The sequence below is a fragment of the Cydia splendana genome, chromosome 15, assembly GCF_910591565.1.
Source record: "Cydia splendana chromosome 15, ilCydSple1.2, whole genome shotgun sequence".
In the NCBI taxonomy this organism is placed as follows: domain Eukaryota; kingdom Metazoa; phylum Arthropoda; class Insecta; order Lepidoptera; family Tortricidae; genus Cydia; species Cydia splendana.
In genome coordinates, this window is record NC_085974.1 from 12,209,471 (window position 1) to 12,232,623 (window position 23,153).

The window sequence follows — 23,153 nt, forward strand, 5'->3', positions numbered from 1 at the left end:
GCAATTCGATAGACAGTTGTACATTTTTACTTTTAGTATGGAAATCAGTCACATCATTTTATCACGAAAATTGACAGTGCTGCAGCAGTAACGTTGCAACAGAGTACCTAATGCTGCTGCCGTCGCCACCCGAATGTCACCTGTATCATATCTTAGAAAGTTATTGAAAACGCGAGCGAAGCGAGCGCGACAATTTTTCGATATAAAAAAACGCAATTCGACAGACAGTTGTACATTTTTACTTTTAGTATGGAAATCAGTCACATCATTATATCACGAAAATTGAATGTCACCTTTATCATATGTTAGAAAGTTATTGAAAACGCGAGCGAAGCGAGCGCGAAAATTATTCGATATAAAAAACGCATTTTGATAGACAGTTGTACATTTTTAGGGTTCCGTACCCAAAGGGTAAAACGGGACCCTATTACTAAGACTTCGCTGTCCGTCCGTCCGTCCGTCCGTCCGTCTGTCACCAGGCTGTATCTCACGAACCGTGATAGCTAGACAGTTGAAATTTTCACAGATGATGTATTTCTGTTGCCGCTATAACAACAAATACTAAAAACAGAATAAAATAAAGATTTAAATGGGGCTCCCATACAACAAACGTGATTTTTGACCAAAGTTAAGCAACGTCGGGCGTGGTCAGTACTTGGATGGGTGACCGTTTTTTTTTTGCTTTTTTTTTTTGTTTTTTTTTTTTGTATCATGGTACGGAACCCTACGTGCGCGAGTCCGACTCGCACTTGCCCGGTTTTTTACTTTTAGTATGCAAATCAGTCACATCATTTTATCACGAAAATTGACAGTGCCGCAGCAGTAACGTTGCAACAGAGTAGGTACCTAATGCTGCTGCCAGCGCCACCCGAATGTCACCTTTATCATAACTTAGAAAGTTATTGAAAACGCAAGGGAAGCGAGCGCGACAATTTTTCGATATAAAAAAACGCAATTTGATAGACAGTTGTATATTTTTACTTTTAGTGTAGAAATCAGTCAAATCATTTTATCACGAAAATTGACAGTGCTGCAGCAGTAACGTTGCAACAGAGTACCTAATGCTGCTGCAGGCGCCACCTGAATGTCACCTTTATCATTAACATCTTAGAATGTTATTGAAAACGCGAGCGAAGCGAGCGCGAAAATATTTCTATAATTTTTGGTGCCCCCTAGACATATATGGTGCCCTAAGCAAGTGCTTATTTTGCTTAAAAGGGTTAATCCGGCACTGCAAATGACAGAGGTCAATGTTTTTTTTTAAGTACCCACCTTCATGGCCATTATTAAGTGCTTAAGGAGGCGATACCTATGAATATGGATTTGATATCCTGGATGCGATATAATTACGATTAGGTATAATTCACCACGGAGAAAATAAATAATTTTATGCAATTATATGCGTCTTGATATGTGTGTTTTTTTACCACTTCGTAACTGTGTAAACCCATTTTTAGTTTTCTTGGTTACTTAATGTTTACTCAGCTCCCCAAAAGATGGCACTGTGCATTTGTGCAATGAGGGGCAATTAATTTACGGTCGTTTAATTTTGTTGTATTATTAAATCAACACAATTATTCAATTAATTTGTTGACTTGATATCCATACGATTGATTGAAATTTTAGAAAAGGGGTCTTCTAAACTTAGAGTTAATTTGGCAAAATCCTTCCTCGGTGACTTATTTATGTCACATCGTTTTAAATTCAGCGCCATCTGTTAGTTTACCAGGGTGCACATATTTGAAAAAAGTTTGCCTCTCCTTCCTAAGTAGCGCCATACGATTCAGGGGCAAACTTAAGTCAATCGAGTGTTGTTGCTACCCCCCCTTTTAGGGGTTGAATTTTTATAGCCTATAACCTGGCCGGGGATTTTCTCGACGGATTAGTAAAGTTTTCATCAAAATCCGTTCAGCCGTTTTCACGTGATGCGCGTTCAAATAAACAGACAAACAGATAAACAGATAAACAGACAAACAGACAAAAATTCTAAAAACTTTTGGAACGTGTTCTGTTATCGATTCTAAGTATCCCCAGCCAACTTTTTTTCAAATATCTTCCATGTACAGACTTTCGACCGTCTTCAGCTTTATTATATGTATAGATCATAACGATGTAAACAGTGGGCTCAGCTTGCTTACATTGGCCAGACTATGTAACGAAAGCTTTAATCCGGAGAGGAAACATTATTTACCTTGTACTTATCTAAGAGTCTATAGACTTGGGCGAGCGACGGATAATCATAAATGGAGTACTCGGTGTAATATCCATTATCGTCCAAATGGCACTGTTCGTCGTTTTTCCTGATAGCTCCACCTGAATATAATTTCAGATTACTATCATGTTACTTGATGAGAAAGCGGCTCAAATAGAGCTTTTTATCTATAAAAACCGGTAGCATTCAGCTAGAGCCCTTATAATGGCCCCATATATGGCCCATAATAATAATCATAGAGCATAGAGTTTACATTACTTATGTATTCCTTTGTGATAAAATTATGTACAGTCGACGTCAAATATGTATATATTTACACTTTTGCACACTACTCTTTTGTAATAAGGCGAAAAATGTAAGCATTACCTTTGACGTCGACTATAACTTTGGGTAGGTACACTTATACATGTGACTTTTCTAGGTTGAGTAAGCAAGGAAACCATAACAATGAGATTTATAAAATATTGCATAACATTCAAACATTAGAATATGTCAACACGAGGGGAACTCTGCACTCTGCTCTCTGGCTTGAAATTGGAAAGTAAGTACAAAAGTTAAGTAGGTGACAGTAACGTAACTACGAGTACGTAACCCTGAAAGTGATTCTTTTTCAATGCGATTCACAGTCAATGTTAGCTTTACTTACATCCATGGCATTACTGCGTATATTTCTGAGCGTAGATTCGGAATTCGGTATACTTCCATAAGTTTAAAATTAAAATTCAATAATGCAATAAAAATATGACCAAATGTTGGCTTACGCGTATGTTTAGTTAGATTAACTGCTTGATACACTTAGGTATTACTTATTTAATCTCGTAAGTTTATGGTGTATGATTGAGCTGAAATATGGCGTAAGTGCTTCCGTAACTTTGATGGCAATGCAATAATATGCTATCATGGAGCTGATCCGAAATTTGCTCCTTGGCGAAAATACGCAAACAAATGAAGTTTGGACTTATTGAAGGAACTGATAGATTTGCAAAGAAGAGAACTTATAATCGCCTTTGCTCGCGGTGTTCCACCCTTAGGCCCCTTAGGGCGATACTCGTTTGAACGCCTTGCAGGTAGCAGGTAGTAAGGATTAAAGCAATTTTTTTTACTGGAACACCGTAAGCGCAGGCGAATGTACAATCAGAATTAAAAACATTGGTCAAAATACAGTTGTTTGTTACCAAGCTTCCCGTCTCCCGCGGTGTGCAGCAGCCCATCCGACAGTAGGATGACGATCTTCCTGCTGTGCTGTGCCCAGCCGACTTTGTCCCCGCAGGTGACGGCCTGCACTAAGGCGTCTAGCTGTGCTTCCGCGTCGTCCAGGTTGGCTGTTACCTTGCTGTCGTTTACATTCTTGATGAACTCGGTAACCTGGGCAATGAAGGATATATAAATGAGGTAATAATGGGATAAAAGTTTATCTTAAACGACTTCAAAGTAGAAGGCTTTAAATATATTGTGTTTGGTGGATTTGGAGAATTAGTTGTAATAATTAATTTAGCTTAGGTACCTATCTTATTTCACGCCGGCTTTGATAATCGACATGTAGCAATACACCACATTTATCGCAAAATCATGATATGAAAATAAGTGTGTTCTTTCTCCCTAAGTTTAAATCAAATAATTAATTAAACGCTCATACAAAATTTACTTACATCGATTGTTCAAATATTACAATTTGTTAGTGTTAGCAAAAGTGCGTCTGGGAACAAAACCGCAAAGTGCGTAATTCTAAACAGAACCGCTGACCCGCTGCCAAATGGGGCAACTCATAATAAATTAGATTATATTTGGCCGGTACTTTACTATTATTAATAAGGGCAGTCACATGCGCTAAACTGCTAGACAGGCTTATAAATTAGTTGTCTGATCAAAATTCTGATAGCTATGTGCGTGACTTTGACCAAGCCTTTTTAAAGAGTTCTTTAATCATGTGCGCGTCTATCCATTACCTTCCCTATTTAGGCTCTATGATGTCAGGTAACTGATAAAATGGATTTCAATTATTTGATTACATTCATGGGAATTAGGTACTTTCCTCCTACAGTAGATTCAAGCGCGTGCACACAATATCATGTAATTGAATAAGAAACTAACGTGACGTAAGTAATGACGTGAAGGTATTTTCTGTAGAAATATCAAGTGAACCGAGTGCAACGACTTAACATACCGGAGTCTAGCCTCAGTAGAAAAAAATACAATATGAAATTCATTCTTCTAACTTATTATGTACTTAAGCAGTTATTATATAGCGTCAAAGCCGTCCACTTAATAATGAATTAGGCATGGTATATGTATATGTCCATACTTGCTAGAAACAGTCCTCCGTTGTGCTATGCATAGGCAAATAGGCATTTAGTATCAAGGGTGCTATCACGTGCTATCACGTTAGGTAGGTACCTACTTACCTGGTTAGTAAGGGAGAGGTGGTGCCGGTAACTGTATGTAGGTTCGCACTTTTCCTCTTCGACGTTGCAAGGGTTCTCACGGCGTTTCTCATCGATATTTATATAAGGCAGCACTGGCTTGTCCGCGAAACTGCCGAAACCTAATCTGAAATTGATAAATATCATACAGAAGAATAGGTACAATATTGATGTCAGATGATAGTGAATAGGCAAGTTCTGGGTAAGTGTCTACCTTAAACTTTGTTTGAACATCAATTACTTAAATGTAGTTTAGGCTAGAAACATTGTACCTTACTTTAACATTAAAAAAATCAGATTAAGAATTAGATCAAACTCATTCATTTGCTAATCTATTCATAATAAATAAAAATATACACCTTTAGTTTTTTTTTTTTTTTTTAATCGATGGAAAAAATCATTTATTTACATACAATATATATACAGTGGTACTACTAAACGAAATTAATAACTAGCTTAAATCTAAAATAGGCCCTTGAGGCATTGTACCAAGGATGCTGGCGGCATTTCCTCGCTGTATCGCAATGCTGATACGTTGTGCGAGGTAGCCGCCAGCTCTTCGGTTAGTTAGTTATAGATTCCATAAACACAAGGAAAACTACAACAAAGTACGGATGATTGATATGTAACTAAGTATTTCATTGAAAATAAACAGAATAATGAGTAATTGTTCTTCTAGGAGATGACATCTATTTACCTACTAACCTCTGCCTATGATTCTAGGTCCAGTCATTAAATGGCAGATTTAATAGTGTCGTTCGTACCTAGGTACGGATACTTTGTCCAACCACAGTACCAACTGTCATATAAATAATCATATATGTACATACATATTAGCATTACGGGAACCTCAATATTTTACAAACAACTGACGGATAGCGATAGATCAGATGCCAATACATTAAAACGAGCTTTTACTCACATAAGACCTTATTCTTATTATAATTTGATTGGCAATTTCTGAAAATTATTCTCGATCGATGTTTTGCGAATAGCCACCAATGGCGTGGCTATGGTAAACTTTGCAGGTTAATCCAGTGGGGAGACACAGCTCCTCCCTTCGGTCAATCTCGGCTCCGTTCGGCTCAGCATTGCTCCGAGCAATTATTAGGGTTGGCACAACTTGACGTCCCTTTGCGTGCACGACCACAGATAAGATAATGACTTGAATTTTGACAACCCTAAATAGCCAAAAGGGATAGTGCCATACAGAAAGGGATAGCATGATTCGACCCTGAATCGCTGTCAAACTTCGGTTTTGTAGGAAGTGACCTTTCTATACGTTAGTACTATTATTTATTCTGTGGTTAATCGCATCATACCTAAAATTATCAGTAAGGTTCTTCAGCATGCTGGGCAGGTCGTCTCTGAGCGACACCAGCGTCTCTTTATCGTCCTTCATCGACCACGTCAAGTCCATCAGGTAGTACAAGTCGAGCGGGTAGTTCTTCGCTGGTCTATATGAGAATTTTACCTTCACTGTCTCTCCTGGAAACAACGGAATATTTTTATGAATTTTTATTTCGGATCTTTTACCCGGTAATCTTGCCCGGTATATGAAAGAAGTTAACAGGACGCCTGTTGCGTTACATTATTTTACCAATGAAGCCGAAAATTTACAAACTTAAAACTTAAGGATTTATAAACGTCTGAAGAAAAACAGGCAAATTAAAAGGTTAGATGGCTCGAGAAATTCAATGTAACAAGTGTAACAACGGGGAAAAATAAGGTAAGACATCGTCCAATAATGTATGGAGTAGAGGAACGGCAGATGCTTAGAGGATTTACTTTTCTACATGATAAATTCCCTAACACTTAAACGTTGGCTTCCGACCTCTACTGACACGTAAGTATGGCTTTCGATATGACCCATATAATAATATATTTAAGCTTAAATAAGGAACTTACGTGGTTTGAGTGACAGCCGTACTCTCTGCGGTTGTATTTGCACCACCGCCTCCACGTCTTCAGAGTCCACGTCTTGAAGTGACCGGTTCTCAGACACCTGCCACACCGGCTTCGCTGGCTTCTGGATCATGTCTTCTTTGCAGCCACTGGACACTAAACTGGAAACATAGAAGACAAATGGTGGTTTGATGATGCGTTAGATTGGTAAACTATGGTAAGTGTACCTGTACCTAATGATGAGATTGATGAGCAAACAGAACATGGCAGTTACAGTTGAATAAAAAAACGTAACCTTTCTAGTACAACAAGGTTTCTATATTATGTACGAGTATATCTTTGCTAGGCCAGGCGTGGCTCACTCCGCGATTTCGTCGCTTTGCTACAGGTAGCTAAAAGTACATCCGTTCGGCCCCAATTTTGGGGTTTGCCATAAGCCGCGCGCGGCGCTGTCGCCACCTAGCGGCCATATCTGTGCTGATCGTAAAACAGACGCGTTTTGTTAGAGAGTGAGTCTTCTGTACCTAGTACTATTATTTATTCTGTGCCTAGGCCTACTCCAACCACCAGTTTTCAAATTAAAGAGACCGATTAGAGAAAGACATATTGACTTAAGCCTAAGGAATTAATGAAGAAGAAAAACGGTTAAAGGTGTACAGTCAGCAGCAATAGTTGCTAAGCAGGCGAGGTGTTCAAAATGATCTTCACGCGACTTAAATTTATTGTTAAAAGAATAAGAGCGCGTCAAGGTAAATTTGAACACCTCGACCGCTTAGCAACTTCTGCTGCTGACGGCGATGTTCAGGATGATCTGCACACGCTCTTACACCCTCAACAACAAAGGTGCTTGTTCTATTACTGAATGTACAAAAACGAATCCTACTTATTTTCGGTAGGTGTGGAATCTTGGGTTTTACCTATTTAACGGCATTCAAAAACGTAAAACGGTATGCAATTAGGTACCTTTATAATAGCTTTTATTTTATAGGGGCTATAAATTGTCAATTGTTCTAGAGACCTCAAAAGGCTTTTAACCGCCCACATTAAGATGAGATTTTAACCATTAATGAAAGCTCGTAACGATCCATATTTTAACAATTAATTAAAAATCTATTCACACTTCCGGTACTAGTAGCAGTGCTCGTTAAGAGATAGGTAATAAATTGACCAACCAATTTATTGTAGCAATTAATAAATATTTAGGCATTTCTTCACTTTCCTGGTGGCCTATAACGAGCCCTTTTTATAACTAACCGCTTGTGATAAAAGACCCGGCCGTGGCTTCCGCACTCACAATACTTGCTGGAACGAGACATTGATGTCTTATTAACCAATACGATAAGACGATAAGTGATAAAAAAGTGACCTCGATATCCGTAGATGTACTGTCCGTGCTAAGCAAAGTGAGCATTGAGCAATTTTCATTATGAATTTTGCATAGAGCCTAGAGGCATGCGACTTTCAATTCGGAGGTCGCGGGTTCGAACCTCGGCTCGTGCCGTTTAGTTTTTGAAACTTGGCTACGTAATATAATTTGGTATTGATGAATGGCAGTCACTTTCGTAAAAACTAGTGCCTATGCCAATTCTTGGGATTAGGTAGCCAAGCGGACCCTAGGTTTCCCTAGTAAGCCGAAGTAAAAATCGTAGTCCCTGCTAAAACGCGACATTGAAAAACAAAATACTAACTCTTCCGTTTGTTTTTTTTGCTTCTTATCTAGGAAATTATGAATGTGTCAAAGTTAGTGAGTAAAGTGTTTTGCCACAGATGCGAGTAACCTTGGTTAAGTAGGGAATAGAAGCTATTGAGTCATGCTACAAGAGTATGTAGATTTACTCGTTTAAGAGAGGTTTTTTGAATAGGACGACACACATTGTTACTAGAAACTAATATGCAGAACAGTCAGGAGCAATAGTTGCTAAGCTAGCGAGGTGTTCAAAATTACCTTGACGCGCTTATTCTCTTAACAATAAACTCGCGTCAAGATCATTTTGAACACCTCGCCCGCTTAGCAATTATTGCTGCTGACTGTAGGAACGTGAGTACTTATAACATAACATGCCTCTTGTATACCTAATACTCAGTCAAATTACCATGAAGCAAGAGATTCCTTACAATTTAAAATACAACTCCAAATCGTTATACTTTTATGGTGGTCCATGTTTTTATTTGTAAGACCGTAGCTACGATGACAGAAGATGGATGAAGCTACAGAATCCAAATTTATTCTCACGTTTCAAATGATACGGACAAACAAACAAAAATTAGGCTCATGACGAAATGATGAGCCCACGGTGTTTAGAACAAACCCATTGAAAACTACTCATCCGAGTCAGCCGTGTAAGCAGCACAATCAATAATCAATCACGCTGATCGTGGTTACGGGAGATCGGGCCTTTTTGAACCTAGTGATGTACCATTCCCGTGGATATGCCCGACGAAACAGGGCCCATTTATCGGTAATATACTTTTATTTATTTATTAGCCTACTTTGGTGTCCCACTGCTGGGCAAAGGCCTCCCCTTGTTTTTTCTACTCGACCCTGTCATCAGCATTTTCCCACCATCTGGGGAAGAATGCGTCCAAGTCGTATCGCCATCTCCTTTTCGGTCAATATTCTAACAAATATTATATTTGCCCACTAAATGTTGAATCGAAAAAAGGTAGGTAAAAAGGAGTGTATGTGGCATTCGACTGTGCAGTTTCCTAACCGGGTTTACCTGTAAAATTGAACTGTACAGGCAAAACTGCGCTGGCATACCCTAGTAAGTATGGCCACTCAGCTTAACCATTCGAACCATTCGAAAAATGGGCCCCTGACTAAGGATTGACCTTACAAGGGTGACACGGAAAACCGAATAGTTAAAGCGTGTAAGCTACACGACCACTTATCAATCACGTTGATCGTCGTTACGAGAGATGCAACTTTTTTGGATAGTCAGATTTAGTGATGTGCCATTCTTGTAAATGTTCCCGACGAATACTTATTCGACTACACTCAACCCAAAACTTCCAAGTCCCAATCAATAATCATTCACGCTGTTTGCATCGTGATTACGGGAGTTATGGCCTTTTTGGACGACATTTATGTCAAAATATCGCGAAGTAGGTACTGATAGAACTATATGTATAAAATTCAATTTTGGTATTATCGTATATAAACGCTATAAACGTATAAATACGACGTTAGGTCTAAAGGTTCACTGGTAGAGAATTCCGTGTGGCATTAAGTTCATCTTTTGTAATTATATATTTCTATTGTGCAATCAAGTTTAAATAAACAGAGGGACATATTATTTGTAATTTTATGGTCCATATTTTTTGAGGATTATTCCCTGGAATGATTCCCATCACTACTCCAACCCGAATGTCAGCGAACATCGGCCGACGAACGTGGGAACAAAACGGGACCTCACAACTACACCGCACCGGACGGCTCCAAAGAATGCGCTAATGCAACGTCTACCAAACTATCAAATCAATAAAAGAACCGCCTTTTGTAACTCTTATCTCACAGCTTTTTCATCTCAGATAACGCGGCAAAGAGCAAACGCAACGTGTTAAAAGCTTAATACTAAATAACAAATTGACCATTAATGTTGGTAATTACTCCCCTGCTGTGCGGCCCGACGCCTGCTGTTTGAGACCATGGAGTTATCAGACTTAATTAAACATAGTGTAAATACTTTGGCATCGAGAAATACCTACTTAATTAAGTGTTTGAGAATAAAAACAGAATGACTGTATTTCGTTAATTAACTAAGTTAATTTGCATTACTATGGCGCCGTCTGGTGGTGTGGCCTACATTAGTTAATACAATTAATAAAAAGTTTATATTTTTGGCATGATGTGTGATGCGATCGTTTATATTTAGTTCTCCATTACGAAATCCGAATACAAGGCAAAATGGCATATTGACCTTAATCATATAACATTATTTTCTTAGAATAAAATGTAAGAGAAAGTGTATTCCTTTATTAACTTACAAATTAGCATCAAACGTTGTAGGAAACTAGAAACCAGAAACGCATTTAAATAAATTGTCACTTCCAAAAATGTAGACATTAGTAAGACGATGATAATTGCCGCAAACAAGAATGCCACTCATAAAATTGTAATGAGATACTTATTGAGGTCGAAGTTGACAAATCTAGCTAATGACGAGATTTTTTCCCAAACCGAAGTCTAATTATTAAGAAAAATAATCGAATTACAAATAACTGAGTTATGACTCTTATGACCACTCAATGTTTACATCTATGTTGGTATACGTATAAACAATCTGCTTGTATACAAATTGACCCGTTTTAATTGCTATTTAGTACAAGGCAATGTAACTTGCACTAATGTACTATAGTACAGTACAGAGTGTTAAGAAAAAAAAAGTAGTATCATCAACCTATCTACGAGAGACTCATAAAGATAACAAGGGATAGACATAAGCTTCAGAAAGGTCACATTATCTAAATAGAGGTACCGTTATAACATATCTAATAGAATTATCTCTAGTAGTTAATCCTTTTGTGGAGAACTTTACAACATCTACAATTTTGGGCCGCGGACAGTTGTTACGTCACTACCCGGGTCCACACAGAGCGAGCATATGCGCGAGGCAATTTCCTTGCGCACAAAACGGCCAGTGTACACGTGCCTTGGCCGTGACGGCCTAGCCGTTTTGTGCGCGAGGAAATTGCCTCGCGCGTATGCTCGCTTTCTGTGGACCCGGCTATTTTGTAACACAGCTCTAAGTTTAGTTTTGGCAATTGTAAAAATAAATAATTTTGCAAACTGCAGCAGATGCAGCGAACTCAGCTAAACGATCAATATGTAACCTAACGTACGATTTTTTATCATGTATGTTATACTAGAAATTTTCCAATTTCTTAATGTTGAGTTACTAAACGCCCATGATACAAGTTATAATGAAATTATAATTCAAAGCTATTTAGTTAAAACGAAATTATATACTAAACGCGAATTTAGTGTAGGTAAGTATTTTTGCCAACCCTTATTTTCAATGAACTGGAACATTGATTACGGGGTTTGATAATAATTAATAACTCACCTCTCGTCATCGTTGCATCTGGCGGCAGCGCTGAAAGACGGGTCCGCGCACCAGCGACAGTGCGAGGCCGCCGACAGACACGCGCCGCACGAGTCATGCTCGATGCAGACCAATTTGTTCTGTATTTGTTGAGGCACTGTGAAAGAAAGCCATGGTAAGCTTGGCTGAGAGCAGCTTTGGTGTCTTAGTACTCTAACACTCTTTTACTGGCCATTGGGGGACCTTATGTATTCGCAATAAGGCTTTATTTACCTAATGGGAGGCAAACGAGTACACGAATCGTGGCTTCAAATACCTATATCCTATCTAGTGGCTTTTAATCAAAGTACCTATAGTAATAGAGTAGTACGTATTATCTACGAGTAGGATAAAAGTAACAAATGTTGACGATGATCCATTCATAATCTCGTGTAAAACGGTAGAGCACACCCGTTTTTATTCGTGGAATAAAGTAGTTAGGTCACAATTTCAAGCATCGCATTGGAAAGTATGGTACAGAACCAGTCCCGACTTGGTAGATTGATATATGATAACTGATTATATTATGGTTCCCTTTATTAATAAAGCGGAAATGCTGACGAAGATACAAATCTAAACTAAAAGCAAGATTGAGCGAGGTACATGTACAGTGTTCATCGTGGTAATATCGTTACTTTCGATTTCAAAGCTACTTAGGTATTTGAATCATTAAATTAGCTAGGTACCTATGTGGAAGCATTCATCATACCCTTGAATGCTGATTTTTATTAGCAATCTTAGATTTTTATTATCAACCTAAGCATAAATTGAACGCTCAATGAAGTCAGCACTATCGATGTCGAGACGAAAAGCTCGTGTAGGAAATCGAACATAGGAAGAATTGAATAAAATCGGCATCAGAGGACAAACGCAATAAACACGTTACTTCATTGTCCCTTTCTTCCACTTAGGGAGACACTATAGCATTGTCGAAAGTAAGTGACTACTTATATGTAAATAATCCTATACGTACGTCCTATCCGTGAGGAATGCCTCTGAAGCGCATAGGAAAGTAGCTAGTCCATTCACATGCCATCTAACTTACTTGTCAGTGTGCAAAGATACGTCCGCTAGGAGAAACGTATAAACTCTACCATTCACACAGGTACAGGCATCTGCGTATTTATATTACTTATACAGCGCGAAAATATCTCACAGGTAGTTTTAGGTTTTCAAATCGTGATCGCACTTTAAGTTTCAGAAAACTACCTCTACTTATTGCATCTACAATTTTATTTACTAAGTAATTTAAAATACATAAGGCAACAAAATCCATGCGGTAGGTATAGTTTTTGATTTCATGGCACCTTTTTATATAATACAATGCTTTATATTTTAGTGCCGCGCTCTACTTAGGAACACATACAATTGGACCTTAAATGATAGTGAATAAATTCGGATTCTTAAACTTTGCTAAATTTATGTATCTTTGAATAAATAGCCCAAAAAGTTTGCACGTTATCATATTGGATTATTAAGTACATATTTGTGTCATGTAAATTCATCCCTGTAAGTCAGACTCTAGGTACCTAAATATTCTTAATAGGAGCCAGTACAGTCACCTGTATTAATATGTTACACAACGAAGGCCGCAAAAATATCCGACACGATCTTATTTGTAAAGCCAAAAGGGCGTGTCACATATTATTGCGTCCTTCGGAGAGTAACATATAATGGCAGGTGGCTGTACCTATCTAAATAAGAGCCTGATTTTGTCTTCTAGTCCGTCACAACTCACAAGCTAAGTACTAAAACTCGCCACAGATTTAATGTGTAGACCTACATTTTCCGGCATGTGTTTGCGATTGTAAATCACGATGTCTACTCGTTAATTTTGAGTAAACGATGTCGGCTTTCTAGTACCAACAGCAACACTTAACTAACCTTTGGTACCTAGACCTTATATCACATTGCAATAAGGTTACCGAACAGGCAGTTTCACAGTGTGTACGAGGGTAGGTACTCATAAGGAAATATGAGATAGCGTTCCATTCATATGACACCAGAATTAAAACTTAAGTAGATAAGTACAGTCACCTACAATAATATGTTACACAACGAAGGCCGCAAAAATATCTGACACGATCTTATTTTTAGAGCCATAAGAGCGTGTCACATATGTTTGTGGCCTTCGAAGAGTAACATATTATTGCAGGTGACTGTACATACATTTATTTTCGTGCAGAGTTAGAACATATTTTATTAAAAAATGTGTTATACTTACTGTATAATGTACGTCATAAGTAATTGACGTGAGTATTGAATTACAGGGTTTACTAACGAATGGGCCAAAAACGTTTCCCAAAGTACGAGTATCACATCCCAAACTATGTTTCCCAAATTATCATTTCCCAAAAAAATGTTAGGCAAAACAACTTAGCGCAATTTTTCAGTTAGCAATAGACTTTTTTGGCAAGTTATTGTTTAGCAAATAATTATTTAGACACGTTTCATTTTACCAAGTATTATTTAGTCAAATGTATCATTAAGCATAACATATTGCATGGCATACAATTTACATACCAATAGATACTTTTATTTTTGCTTTTATTCGAAATACTTAATCCCGACCTTGTTTTTTTTATCATTTTGGTTATGTTTTACGCATACGGATGTGATTAGTTGAACCATAAACATTATAATTTTTAAGAAAAAAACTGATTTCTATGGGGGCCGGTGGAAGATTATTGTAGATGGTGCACTATGTAGAAAAGGAGGTAAAACCACCCACTTTTCTAGTAGCATTTCGTTTCTGTAAGGGTCGTAGATCTAGCCTAACCGAACCCACTTCTCTGATAGCATTTCGGTTCTGTGAGGATCGCAGTTCGAACCTAATCAAATCCACTTTTCTAGTAGCATTTCGTTTCTGTAAGGCTCGCAGTTCTAACCTAACCTAACCCACTTTTGTTCGGTTCTGTGAGGATCGCAGTTCAAACCTAACCTAACCCACTTAACGGCTTTTTTGGAATATAATATTAGCCAATAAAAAACGTTTGCTAAATATTTTTTTGTCCTAACAACATTTGACAAAGTAAAATCTTGCCAAGTGATATTTTGACCAAATAAATTATATGCGAAGTGTAACTTTGCTAAAGGTTCCTTTGGGAAATGAAACTATTGCGATAAGTTTGTTGGGAAGTGAAATTTGGCGAAAGGTATTTGGCCCAAACGAAAGTACACCGAATTACAGATGTAGGTAGTGCATAATTGTTTTCCATCCTATTTTCTCGGAAACTTTTGTATTTGGCATGCTACCTACTCCATTCAACTTCAGTACTTTTTGTACTGAGACTGAATGAAGTAGCAAGACACGTTCGTACGTTTCCGTGAAAATACGATGGAAAAGAATTATGCACTACCTACATCTGTAATTCAATACTCACGTCAATTACTTATGACGTACCTTATACAGTACGAGTATAACACATTTTTTAATAAAATCTTACATAAGTATACATAAAACCATGCAACTGCGAATATTGTAACACTGAACTGAACTTTTTTACAACCCTACAAAGCTGTAGAGTGGACTATCAGAAACAGTTTAATCTAATAAGTACTTACCTATGAAAAAACTAAAAACTTCGATCGAAAAGAAATGACAAGCTTCTTTGTAGGCTCTATAAAAATTAAAAAAAAAATGAGTTCGATATTTTTGCGCGCTAGCTTTAATACCTAGATATTAATAGATTATTATATTAATAGATATTTAATAGATTTAATACCTAGCTGTAGTGCCTTGAACTTTTAACTAGGAAGTTAAAACTACAAGACACACTTTCTAATCTACAGCAAATTAGGTCCGTCGGCAGCCATAGTGATCTATTTTATATGTAAAGCCGATGAGATAAATATCCCTACCAAATTCAACATTTCAATGGAGCGGCATAGGAATGTGTCCACTCTCTAAATTAGACTGTTTATATATGGACTCTCTATTTTAGCCGCGTCTCCACTCGATGTCCGCGCGGAAGTAAAATCAACCACCAAATAGGTTGTGGAGTTCACGGACATATATCTAAATAGACGACGTATGCGCGCGATTCGTAAGGAAATAAAGATGGTCAGTTCAATAGGTAGTTGCACGGTTAAGGAATTTAATTTCGTACCTTGTCACAGTGACAATAGTATGATGTTCTTATTCTTAGCGACTTTCACATTGATTTTCACTGTGACAGGGTACGACATACGAATTGGTACGGAATCAATTCTACGACTGTACAAGAGATGTGAAAATGTGAGTTTTAGTGATGAAAAGCGTAAATAATATCTACTTACCTATGTATTAAATGATTGTATTTTTGAGTTAAGTACCTATAGGTACCGATAAAAATTGTAACCTATTCAACAAAACGAGTTGAAAAAAATGGATTAATTTACCCTCCTAAGCCAGTGGAGTAAAAAGCCGTTTTAATACGATACTAAAAATAATTATTTATACTAGATTGCAATGAAATGTGCTCAGAAAAGCATAATCACGTTACTAACATTTAATGGGGGCTTTTGGTAGTTCTACTTTTTTAAATAAGTGGACGATATATATCCACAAGTGGTACATGTAGTTGTGGTAACATTGTTTACGTTCCGTCGCCGTAATTTACGAGTGACCGTGTGCGTGTGAGGTTGCGGTAGTGGGCGTGTGAGGTTGCGGGGTGAGGTGTTAAGGCTGATTTAGATTGATCCAGCAACTGGCGCGACGTTGACGTCACCGATCGGCCACTATCGGTGCAAGCAGATGGCATTGTGTTTACTTTTATCAGTATACATATGTATGTGTAGTGAGTAATGGAAAATGGTATTACTTTGTCAGTAATCATTTTTATAGGTACCTACTGATTTTAACTAGGTACACTTTGTTTCATAGGTACGTAGATTTAAAGCCCGTCTACAATGTTGTACCGACTGAGTGACAATGCATGGGAGTGCGATACTTGACATAAAAACATATCGTGGTCAAACTCACTAGAGTTTACCAGTAGCAAAGATATATGTAACTCCGTATAAGATAAATAAAGTCTAAGAAAAAAACGTGCCTCGGAAATCAAGACAAGTCATTCTCGAATATTAGATGGCGCCATACCTTTGGCCTATTCTCGGCTAGATGGCGTTGACGACACCGTTTGATATTTAACAATTTGAACACATATCAGTGAAAGAACATGGGTCAGTATGGAACAATAAAAATTAAAAATCATTTATCCGTATTCATATTTTGATTAATTTATACATTTTCAATTTTATTTTAAGTTTTAATCGTGTGTCGATAGATGGCAGTAAATGTACCGTGACTACAAAATTTACTATGGCAATAGCCCTCTATACTATCTATTCTCTTTGCCAGTAGTTACTAAATTAGGCATTGACAAATGGAGATTCATAGACAATAATGCAGTCATATTATTCTCCACGAATACTCCCTACTATGCAATCGATCCTATCGAAGCATTATTTACAAAATTATCAAGAATACCTATTGAAAATTACCAGGGGGCCGATTTTTGAATTTCGATCGCTCGATTTCGTCACTCGAAAATCGGTGGAAAACGGCGAAATGCTAATTTTTGAAATACGAGCGATCGAAATTTGGAATCTATTGGTATTGACTACTCGATTTCAATTCTATTAGTAGAATTTAAATGCCTAGTAGTGGAGATATTATTTAACGAAATACACGAAATCGAGTGGTCGAAATTCAAAAATCGGCCCCCAGTTACAAGTTTAAAGTACGAAAATATCAGTTAAACCCAAAAAACATCAACACTTTTCTAAGTAAGTACTAAATCAGCCTAAACGGTGGTGGAACGAAGTTGCTCTATTGGGAGCTAACGATTTAGGAGCAGACTCGAGATACTGTAAAGCAGCGGTCGGCAACCTTTTTTTGCGTAGTTTTAGTAGCGTAGTTAACGATATTTATGACTTTATCAGACATTGTCGTTTCTCAATATTACATTGCCAGAGAGGCTCGCAGGCCGCAAGTGACAGTTTCACGAGCCGCATGCGGCCCGCGGGCCGCAGGTTGCCGACCGCCGCTGTAAAGCAATAAATTGTTCAGTAAATGGGCTTCCCAAATTAATGACAAGACCGAAGACAGTAATTGGGGGTTCTAGTGATGAAAAACACTCTGTTTTTATTATTTTCGTATTCTATATAAGCCTCAATTTTATTAGTCCTATACCTACTTCTGCTCAGATCTATAGTTGACTGATAGATAACGCTATTTGGCATTAATTAAAATATCACTTTAACTATCTTTGTTATAATAGTGTAATTATTTAACAACAACAGTTTAAATAAATATAACATTCTCAACGCTCATGCCGGTGCAAGTAGGCCGTGGTTACATATTTTCGTGACGGTTCAATGCACGCTTTATTTTCACACATGACTGTACATGTACAATTGTTTCGATATCTTCGAAATTTGGAGGCGCATTACGATTAGTATAAATGCGAAAGACTGTCTGTCTGTCTGTCTGTTATCCTTTCACACTTAAACCGCTGAACCAATATAGATGAAATAGTTGAGGTCCGAAGAAGTACATAATAAGCTAGTTTTTAGGGTTCCGTACCCAAAGGGTAAAACGGGACCCTATTACTAAGACTCCGCTGTCCGTCCGTCCGTCCGTCCGTCCGTCTGTCTGTCACCAGGCTGTATCTCACGAACCGTGATAGCTAGACAGTTGAAATTTTCACAGATGATGTATTTCTGTTGCCGCTATAACAACAAATACTAAAAACAGAATAAAATAAAGATTTAAGTAGGGCTCCCATACAACAAACGTGATTTTTGACCGAAGTTAAGCAATGTCAGGCGGAGTCAGTACTTGGATGGGTGACCGTTTTTATAGATAATGGTACGGAACCCTTCGTTTGCGAGTCCGACTCGCGCTTGGCCGGTTTTTATCACTCATCAAGATCATCCCACGCAGACGAAGTCGCGGGTTGAAACTACGTGGTTTGTAGTAAATTTCCTCAATTTTTATACAAATCGGGAAATCGGGACTGATTTTAAATATGAGTCACAAATCACAATCAGACACTCAGTCTTTATTAACCTTAACTTTTGGAAATAGAAGAGACACTTATTTTTAATGCGTGCGTAATATAAACCATAAAAATAATACATTTCTATACCATACATACATATAATTTATTGAAATATCACACGTGCCACGTGCCCCATACGACTCGGACAAGACATAGATCGGGGTGATAACGTCGATTGATTCATTAAATGCATCAATTAAAGGGTTGGTGTTCATTTTTTATTACGTTTTAATTATTGTTAAGTACTGGCCAGATGTTCTGTTTATCGTGTCTCGTATTACTGACTTTTGTTTTTACTCGACTACGGGAAAAGTATTAATTTTAGCAGTCTATTTTATGTTTATGTCGTGTGCCGTAGCGTCAAAACTAATGAACCGATTTTGACAAACATAAATGTTTTAATTGATTTTTAATTAAGTAAAAAGTAGGTAGTACTATGGAACATATTTTTGAGTAAATTGTATGCACCCATATTTTTACACTTGACTGTAGGTACATCCGAAGTTGCCTGATATTTTTCAATAATGGTGTCGTCCAACTAACTAGATTAGGATGTTGATATTATATACGCATCCATGGTAACGACTATTTAATTGAGGATGCGGTGACCGTTGGTAACGTACAGATTTATATTAATAATTTGCATCCAGTAAAAAGTATAGGTACCTCCCTAAATAGAAATATGATCCGGCCCGGAAAAAAGTACAAAAAGTGGGCTACGTAGAAATCTGACTAAAAGCAGTAAATTATGGGAAGGAAATATATTACTACGAATGTCAACTAGAGTTGCTAAAGTTGGTGCATTTCTCAGGTGGGCCATAGGTCGCTGTCCTACTTTTATCTCGAGAGGTTCGGCTTACAACACATAATACATATTCTGTATTATTCTGGTATTTATGTACTTAGGTAGGTAGGTAATACTTACTTTTGTTACCTAATCAGTGGGGAAGTTATTTACAACATTTTACAATTTCTTTCAACAATAACGGTATGATGTCCTTTTTCTGACATAAATTTTAATTGCTAAATTGATTGTTGATATATAAAATGGTATAGGACAGGGACTATGCGACTACATTCACGATAGGCTCGCGTCTACGTCTTAGTATTAAAAAATAAAATAAAAGAAAAGGCCATATGGTTGATTGACGAAGTTTTCTTTACTATTTCTGACTGTATTTCAAATTTATACTAACATTCAAAATAATTATAGTTTTATTAGTTCACTGATTCACTTTATTTCATACTTGAATACGAAACATGCATCACACATAGAGATATGACACAATATCCACTTTTTTACATATCCTGCTGTAAAACTGTAGTCCAATTGTTTTCCTAAAACTGTAAAAACAATTGGATGAATGGAAAACAGTTGGATGTTGTTGATTTTGCTACTATATCATACATATATCACTAATACGTACACCTTATTACTCGTAAACAAAGTCCCCCGCCGCGTCTGTCTGTTAGTGTGTATGTATGTTCGCGATAAACTCAAAAATTACTGAACGGTTTTTCATGCGGTTTTCACCTATCGATAGAGTGATTCTTGAGGAAGGTTTAGGTGTATGTATATTTGTTACGGTTTTGTGTAACCCGTGCGAAGACGGGTCGGATCGCTAGTTAAAAATGAATTATTTTATACAGTTTCCATTTATTTAGATATCTAAAGTATATGTTGAGATACCTACCATATGCTTACACGCGGAAATCGAATTCTTTCAGACGGAGCACATTGCCCTTCCTCCAGTTTTACACTTTATAAATAACACTGTGAACACTGTCAATCTCTATTAGCATTTCTCCTATCTTAGTAAAGTAATGCCCGTGGCAGGTGGCGGTGCAGTGGCGCCTCGTCTACGTCTATTTTAGTTTAGACATGGATGTAAAATAAATCATTCCTTTTGAAGCCACGTAGATAAGAACCAGTTTTATTTCAGCCTGTAAAACCGATTAAAGGCGCTGCTTATTTGAACACGTGTTTTCTTCAGACTTCAGCCATATAATTAAGTACCTATTCTTAGTACCTATGTAATACTTAATATAATTTCAGAACTTATTATTGTGAATGACTAGCGTACAAAAGATAAGTTACACAAAGTTTACTAGTTTTCGTTAAACTATGTCAATATCACATTAAACAAACACGCCTAACACGTTTTCAGTTATCACGTACCAATTTCAGCAAAGGAAAGCTTATCACTCTTATCAACTTACCTTGGCCACTCGCGTATTCCAATAACACATAAACACACAAATTAAACACAATATTCCTGATCATGATCATAATTAAATCTCACATATTAAGCGGGATATTCGCGAGTGTGCTGAATCGATCGGAGTTCGTTTGCGATGAGTAAGTGATAAGGTTTGATAAGGATTGATAAGGAGATATTAAGGGCGCGAGCAGCGCGCTCGGCGCACTCGCTCGCGTCTACGCGCGGCGGCATCTCACGCTACTCTAGGCAACTTGTTGGGCGCTTCCTCCACAGTTTAAAGGCTAAACACAGTAACCTATCTTCGAACTTTTAGAAATTCACTTTATGCGTTCAAATCTCGAATGAAGTTACGACTAGCACTTTCTTATCCAGGATATCTGCGTCCTTTGTAGCTGTATATATCATCAGTTGTACTTTGCCTTGGAGATTTTTTGTACATATAGAGTACGTTATACACATTGACTCTACCTATTCGTTCCCTTCGTAGTAATGTCACTGTAATGGACTGTAAGAGCCGATAAGATGTAGTTTCAGGTCTGTCGCTGTAATGAGTTCACGCTTCAGCTGTCCGGGCGTGTTTGTTTGACGGGCCGATTAATGATACAGGGAGATAAATATTCATGTTGTTAGTGTAGCTTCGTGTAACTAAATGAGACTGCCTGCCTGCGTTATTTATTTGAGGGATCTTAGTAGAACCGTTTCCAGTAGGTAATTATAGGTACTTGCGGAATAATAACTTTGCAAATTTTAGGAGTTATTATATAAAGAAAACTTAACCATCATAACCATGTATAGCAAATATATTACTTATAGGTAACTCTTCTGTAAATCCTTATCGTAGTACCTGCCTAATAAAAAAACAATCATCTACTCTGTGTTTCGACCAGTGTTTCGACATGTTGTCCATCATTCATTCATTCATTCATTCATGATCATGAAGAGTAAAAGTTTTTGGTTTAAGTTTAATGTAACTAATTACTCTAATTAGTATTTAAGTTGTCTTAGAGTTCAATACAATTCCTACTAGAGTTCAATACAACTTAATAGCAACAGTTATCTTAATTGGCCATCGGTAATTCTCATTGCAATAAAAATTTAACAGTGTGGACGATGGTATACATATATTTAAGTACCTAACTAAGTATACAGATGTAAGTACTAAATTAGCTACGTATATGAAGCCACATAAGTCATCAATCAACATAGCAAAATTGCTACACAACACGCAAACTATTCAAGTGTCTTTTGCAACTTCATCTGCTAATAAAATAATTTCCTTGAAGCTTAATTCAACCCAGATACAGGCGTCGTAAACCTAAAGTTAGTTCAAAAGCTAATCAATTTCCATCTAACGCGTCACTATTAATTCCCTGTCGTTCTTCGACGTTATTAATACAACGCTGAGTTACTCTGCAAGATACACGACTTCGGAACACGCATCAAAACCACTCCTAGATCCACAAATGTTCATTATTTGGAAACTAGCATAAATTGGACCGCCTCTCCCACCGCCTTCTAAAGCACCTGTTGCTGCGAAGGGGAAATGGGAGGAAAGTTAGAGGTTATGATATTTTGGTGGGTTGTGGGCGTACACTCGAGGCCGAAATAACAAAGCGAAACAAACGTTCGTTAGCCAAAGCCTTAACATTATGTTTGGTCAAAGATGACTCCGTGGGCGGGCATGTCCTTTATTTTATTTGGTGATGCAAATTGCACGCTAGATTTGGGCACGCAAAAAGTTTGCGCAGCCTACTCAGTGCGTGATCGCATAGATATAATTTTATATCTATTACAACATAGGTATTAGGCGTGACTAGTTCGTTACCATACTTGGTTATATGAATGCCACAAGGTAATAAGATATAATTTATTAATTTGTAAAGTTTTAACTTTAAATGAAAATGTTATACGTACATAAAAGTAGCGTAGTGTTTAAAGATTTATTGATTTAACCTTTCACGGTTTTCACACATTACGTATTCAATAATGATCGGGACTTAACTGATAGGTAGGTAGTTAACTTTTACGTTTTGATTTACGTCTAATATACATTGCATTCACTTCGACTTTTCGGATATGTTTTCAACGGGACATTGAGCGTTGCTTGATCATGAGAACATGTCGATGGGAATAAAAAAATTAGGGGGCCGATTCTGATTCAAGAATTTTATAATATGATTTTCATCTTACTATGATACGATCTTGACTGCGAGCACCATAAGCGTTAGCGGCTCACGTTGATTGGTGCTGACGAAATGCAATCA

The 23,153-nt window shown here is 37.4% G+C and overlaps 1 protein-coding gene across 1 annotated transcript in view; it reads right to left on the reverse strand.

The window, feature by feature from the left end:
• LOC134797665 (integrin beta-nu-like) overlaps positions 1-21,204 on the reverse strand; it is a 38,973-nt gene extending 17,769 nt beyond the window's left edge. The window contains exons 1-7 of the mRNA XM_063770007.1: positions 20,888-21,204; positions 11,604-11,739; positions 6,541-6,698; positions 5,955-6,120; positions 4,615-4,759; positions 3,388-3,577; positions 2,192-2,313 (exon numbers count right to left, since the gene is read on the reverse strand). Coding sequence (XP_063626077.1) covers positions 2,192-2,313; positions 3,388-3,577; positions 4,615-4,759; positions 5,955-6,120; positions 6,541-6,698; positions 11,604-11,739; positions 20,888-20,957 — 987 coding nt within the window. The 5' untranslated portion in view covers positions 20,958-21,204. The remainder of the gene's footprint in view (positions 1-2,191; positions 2,314-3,387; positions 3,578-4,614; positions 4,760-5,954; positions 6,121-6,540; positions 6,699-11,603; positions 11,740-20,887) is intronic.
• Between the last annotated feature and the right edge of the window lie 1,949 nt (positions 21,205-23,153).